Below are 5639 nucleotides of genomic sequence, written 5' to 3' on the forward strand. Positions count from 1 at the left end.
GCAGGGTAAACATGAAATTCAGTAGGGCAAACTGAAAATTGAGTGGGGCAAACATAAAATTGAGTGGGGCAAATATGAAATTAAGCGGGGCAAACTGAAAATTGAGCGAGGCAAACATGAAATTGAGCGAGCCAAACATGAAATTGAGCTGGGCAAACATTAAATAGAGCAAGCATAGCGTGAAATTCAGCTGGGCAAACATGAAATTGAGTGATCCTAGCATGAAATTGAGCTGGTTAAACATGAAATTGAGCAATCCTAGCATGAAATTGAGCTAGGCAAACATTAAATAATTTCATCCTAACATGAAATTGAGTGAGCCCTAACATGAAATTGAGTAAGCTTCAAATGGAATTGAGCGAGTTTCACATGAATTTGAATGATCAACACATAAAATTGACAAAGCCTAACAAAGGAAGTTGTACGAGCCTGACATGAAACTCGTCGATCCTTACTAGCTGAATTTCCACATGGAATCAGTGAATTGTGATTCCATTGTCGTTTAATACTACTAAGGGAAGTAACTATAAACCTCACTAGTCTTTTTTTTTTAAAGATTTGTACCTTCAACAACCGTAGTACCGGTCAAATGCAAGTTGAGGAAGGGTGCTTTGGGGTGAGGGAATATTTTGAATCTTTTCAACGATTGCAGCTGCAACCAGTTTGGAAGATTTCACGTAACCCTAACTAAGATGGAAAATGACAAATGTAGAATGATAATATAAAGATGATAAACGGGGATTTTAGTAAGGAAAATGGGATGAAAAACTTATGAGTGTATTTCGATTGAAATGGGGTGAGAAATGCATGTGTTTTTTATATGCGCGCTTGTGTTTAACGTTAAAGAGAGTGAAAGCAACAGCAGTAAAGAGCAAGGGTGTTTTCGTCCTCAAATGCTACAAGGAAAGTCTAAGTGGGGTAGTTAAGGTTTGTATCCTCCCTAAAAGACGCTGGATAAAAGGTGGGGTCTACGGTGATAATTTTCTCGGACCCTTGTATTACATTATTAAAACACGATAGGTTGATGATCTTACCATACACTGCTAGTGGGTAGTGGGCCACACACAAACATTATGTCAATCCAGACCTTTAAAATCATTAGCCCCATTATAAATGGACCATGGCCCAAAAAGTATGTTGACTGGATGAAGATGAATTCAAAACATTGACCATTTCAATTATCACCATCCATTTGATGGCCATCAATTAATAGCTACGGTGATCAAATCAGTACAACTGTTTCATGATGCCGAACATGCAGGGTCCCACAGTATGGACTGTCTGTATTGATGTTGATGTATATGTATGCTATGTCCAAAGCAGGTGTGTACATACGGTCCCATGTTGTATCGCAAACCATGCAATTATTCGACCATGTTCATCTGTTTTTTAACTCAGCCGCTGAGTTTGTTTTCAATCTACATCTTCCCTTCACAGGAGGGACGTGAGATTATTAAAGTGAATTGATAATACAACCTTTTAACCTACTTTTGGTACTGCGCGCACTAATGCAAGTTTGTACTACTGTATTACAAAAAGTAGAAACGATGTACTGATCCATCAAAATGGTCTCAATGGCCCTCTTATATGATATGTGGAGTTAGTTGATACTCTAGTACAGTGTGATGGATGATACGCCGTGGCATACACTATCTCAAATCAAACCGAACAAATTGTGGTTCTGCTGCCCTTTAAGTAAGAGTCCCAAAATCAGATGGGTCGAACTATCCTAACCACCAATTCAAGGACACCTGTTTGTTAAATAGGATCCATAGGATATTTTCATTTATAGCCGTCCAGTGACTGTCCAATATATGATACGATAGATAATTAAATAAGCCCAATTTTTGTTTCATGATATATCTAAAATTAATGGGACCCATAATTTGGATGATTTAATTAGACTCAGTATACAATTTCAATGAAATTTGTAAGTGACTGACTATCATCCATCACCCTCTGCCAGAGTATGAAAGTTTTTCTCTTATTATATGATTGAAACATCTAAAAGGTGATTAACATGGCCGTTCTTGACAAATGCAAGGTACCCCAAATTCAATGCAACATAATGGAAGGTGATGGCTATAAAAGGTGGGACAACCTTTGTGGTTTGATATTAATACACTGCAAGTAGTGTTTCATTTAGTCATTTGGGTGTGTAGAGATGATGAAGATAATCCTTGTTCTTTGTTTGGTTTCTCTAGCTGCGTTTGGAGAATCCGAAGATTGCAATAGACGTAGGATGAAGATGCATTTCCATGGAAAAGGAGACTCTTATGAAGGTGGGCTGAAGATGAATTTCTATGGAAACAGCTGCCCTCAAGCTGAGATGCTTGTGAGGAATATCACATGGACACTCACAGCTGCTGATCCTGACTTGGCAGCTTACTTCCTGAGGCTACATTATCATGACTGCTTTGTTAGGGTATGATCTATCCATCCATCCATTTCATGCATGCAAACATATAGATGAATACATGCATAGACATGCTCATGCATGCATGCATACCCACAGGGATTCGTGAATTGATGATTGTGTGTACACTAGTATTTCTTCAGGTTGATACACTGGAACGGCAGGGTCCCTCCAAAATCGTTAATATGATGGGCCAAGGTTAGGACATACCCAAAAAAAAAACTCCCCCATCGGATCATCCCAACTATATGTTTTGGACCTGTAGTTGTCCATTTTCAAATGGTGGGTAGAGTCATCTGATAGGAGATGTATTAGAACATGACCATCCCATGATCCGGGCCCAAAAATCCACAGCTTAGGCTGCAGGATGGTGGGCCCCACACGCCAAATAAATTAAACAATGGTCATTTCTTCATCAAGCATCATATAATATCCACCGCATGTGCGGCGACATGCACCGGTGTTTGTGATTTCACACAAAGCTGGACGTTACATGTAGGCATTTCTTGATGGCATTTCGCCACCGTTAAAATTTTCATGATGGTATTTTACGTCGCATCTCTTGCAGGGCTGCGACGCATCGCTGCTGCTTGACACAACTAATGCCGGACCATCCGAGAAGGAAACTGAGGACAACAAACCATTAGAGGGTTTCGATGAAATTGATGAAATCAAGAGCCGAATCGAAAAAGAATGCCCAGGGATTGTTTCATGTGCAGACATTGTTGCTCTGGCAGCCCGTGATGGCGTTTCGTTTCAAGTAAGTTGAGAAAAGTAAATATAGAAATCATACCCGCACCAATGCAATGGATCTTTAATGGCTAAGACAATGTAGCAAAAAATTCATACAAAATATTATTAAGTTGAAATCACGTGTAAACAAATGGTACACGTGTATGACATCCAGTTAGTCCCCTAATGGATGAGCTATAGACTCAACGTTACATGGTTCGGGTAACCCTAACCGTTCAATGAGAGGATGATCAAATTTGATCAGTTAGGTTGAACGGATAGGTGGAGTTTTTGGGCTATTGGCACAACCATAATGAGTCCTACTAGAGAGAATTCTCGTGCCTGAGTTGACTGATAGGTATGTTGTTTTTCATCTCCTATACACGTGACAATGACCAACCTTAAGCATGTCTACTCACACGTGTGCTCGCAGTTTAGGAAGTCGATGTGGGATGTGTTGACTGGGAGAAGAGATGGGACGAAATCGGTTGCAGCTGACGTGGCAAAGAACTTACCTTCAGCATTCTCAGACTTCGCCGCCTTACAAAGACTCTTCTCAAGCAAAGGGCTTGATGTTAAGGACCTTGTGGCATTATCAGGTAACGAGCCATCCACCTCATGCATGCATCAAAGGAACATGTGTATGCACATATGCATGTATGCGTGATAACGTTGTCTCGACCATGATAGAGCAATGCATGCATGCATGTATCAAAGAACATATGTATATGTGGTAATGGGTCCTTACTCTTGTCCGGGTGGTAGACTCTCAGGAGTTTCAACTCCCGGTCAAGGGTTCGAGTACCCATAAGTGGTGAAATTCCACCAGCATGAGTGTGTGGGGTGTGTGTGACTGTGCATGTGCATAAAAATAAAATAAAAAATAAAAAGTAAAAAGAGTAACGTTTGTTAGAGTGTCAAAGTCTCTCGATACACTATCTTAAAAAGTCTTAAAGCCTGTCTGGCCGGGCAGATTGGAAGGGATTGCAAGATAGATCCTGGGATTGGCCAGGCGTGCCAAACAGACACGGGATCCTGATCCCGGGATAAAGTGGAAGGGATTGCAAGATAGATCCCGGGATTGGCCAGGAGTGCCAAACAGACACGGGATCCTGATCCCGGGATAAAGCAATCCCATGGGTCTTAAGATAATCCACTGACATCACCATCATTACCTTTAAATCCCATCCAATCCACCCTAATCCCTTCAAAATTGCTTGGGACGTGTTTGGTTAGAGGATTGGAAGGGATTGGAAGGTTTAATCCCGGAATTGGTCAGGCGTGCCAAACAGACCAGATATAGCAATCCCTTCAAAGAAAGCCATGATTTGATATGATATCATAGCAGAAAGTTAAATGTTTAAATCACGAGAGTAGTAGCAAATATTTCTCAATTAATATATTTATTTATATAAATCCCTACAAATCACAATTTACAAACAGGTTCATATACACACACGCATGGATAACTAACAGTCGACAATTGGATTCGGCAGGTGCACACACCATCGGTCATGCACATTGCAACTCATTTGCAAAGAGGCTCTACAATTTCACTGGAAAAGGCGACGCGGATCCTTCTTTAGATGCAGTCTACGCCAAATCCCTGAGAAAAAAGTGCCCCAACCCCTTCGATCCTCAGACCATAGTCATGATGGACTTACGGACCCCGGACTCCTTTGATGGTGCTTACTACAAGAATCTTTTCCACGATGAAGGGCTATTCAAATCTGATGCGTCGCTTCTCACAAATGGACAGTCAGCCAGCATCGCCAGGCAGCTACAAGATAATGACCGCTTTTTCGCTGAATTTGCTTACTCGATGAAGAATATGGGAGCCATCCAAGTGCTCACAGGGAGCAATGGAGAAATCAGGCGGCAATGCCGTGTAGTAAATCGTCATTAAAAATGTCCATAGGTCGATTGAAGCCGTCAAATAAGTTATGGTATCAGTGGCCCAGTAACGCTCCACATTGTAACTGTAGGACGAAATAAGCACTACCCTCATTTTGTAATCTTTTGTTTGATTTGAATTGTCCAGAATGTGCGAAATCAAATGTGATATTTGAAAATATCTAATTAAAATGTTTTCTCCAAGGACCCGTTTGGATTGATAGAAAGGAAAGGAAAGGAAACATGGTTTTTATGAAACTTTTTCCAATGTTTGTGAAGGAGAAATTCCATTTTCCTCTTTCTCTTTGTTGGAAAATTAATAAATTTATTTTTCACGTTCACCTCTAAGAAAGTCATTTTTCTACTATGAAGGGCAAAATTGATTTCTCAAGGGTTTAAATCCAAATGTGCCACTATCCCTCTATGATCGCTTCACATGTGCCACATATGTCAATGTGCTAAATGAGCCATTGTCCATCTTCAATTATATTGCACACATGCCACCATGCCACATGTGCCAATATGCCACATACCATCATCCATCTTCTCTTACATTTCACATGTGCTAACGGCCCGCATGTACCACCATTCATCCCTT

The 5639-nt window shown here is 40.6% G+C and overlaps 1 protein-coding gene across 1 annotated transcript; it reads left to right on the top strand.

The window, feature by feature from the left end:
• Positions 1–2098: 2098 nt before the first annotated feature.
• On the top strand, positions 2099–5245 carry LOC131225230 (peroxidase 24-like). Its single transcript, XM_058220715.1, has 4 exons — positions 2099–2425; positions 2985–3176; positions 3582–3747; positions 4645–5245. Exons 1-4 carry the CDS (start codon positions 2165–2167, stop codon positions 5052–5054), a joined length of 1029 nt encoding a protein of 342 aa, XP_058076698.1. The 5' UTR covers positions 2099–2164; the 3' UTR covers positions 5055–5245.
• The last annotated feature ends 394 nt before the right edge of the window (positions 5246–5639 follow it).

The sequence above is a fragment of the Magnolia sinica genome, chromosome 14 (assembly GCF_029962835.1).
Source record: "Magnolia sinica isolate HGM2019 chromosome 14, MsV1, whole genome shotgun sequence".
NCBI lineage: Eukaryota > Viridiplantae > Streptophyta > Magnoliopsida > Magnoliales > Magnoliaceae > Magnolia > Magnolia sinica.

Coding starts and splice junctions, on each gene's coding strand:
- LOC131225230 (XM_058220715.1), top strand. CDS start 2,165: ATGATGAAGATAATCCTTGTTCTTTGTTTGGTTTCTCTAGCTGCGTTT. Junction 2,426..2,984: donor ATCATGACTGCTTTGTTAGG/GTATGATCTATC, acceptor CATCTCTTGCAG/GGCTGCGACGCATCGCTGCT. Junction 3,177..3,581: donor GTGATGGCGTTTCGTTTCAA/GTAAGTTGAGAA, acceptor GTGTGCTCGCAG/TTTAGGAAGTCGATGTGGGA.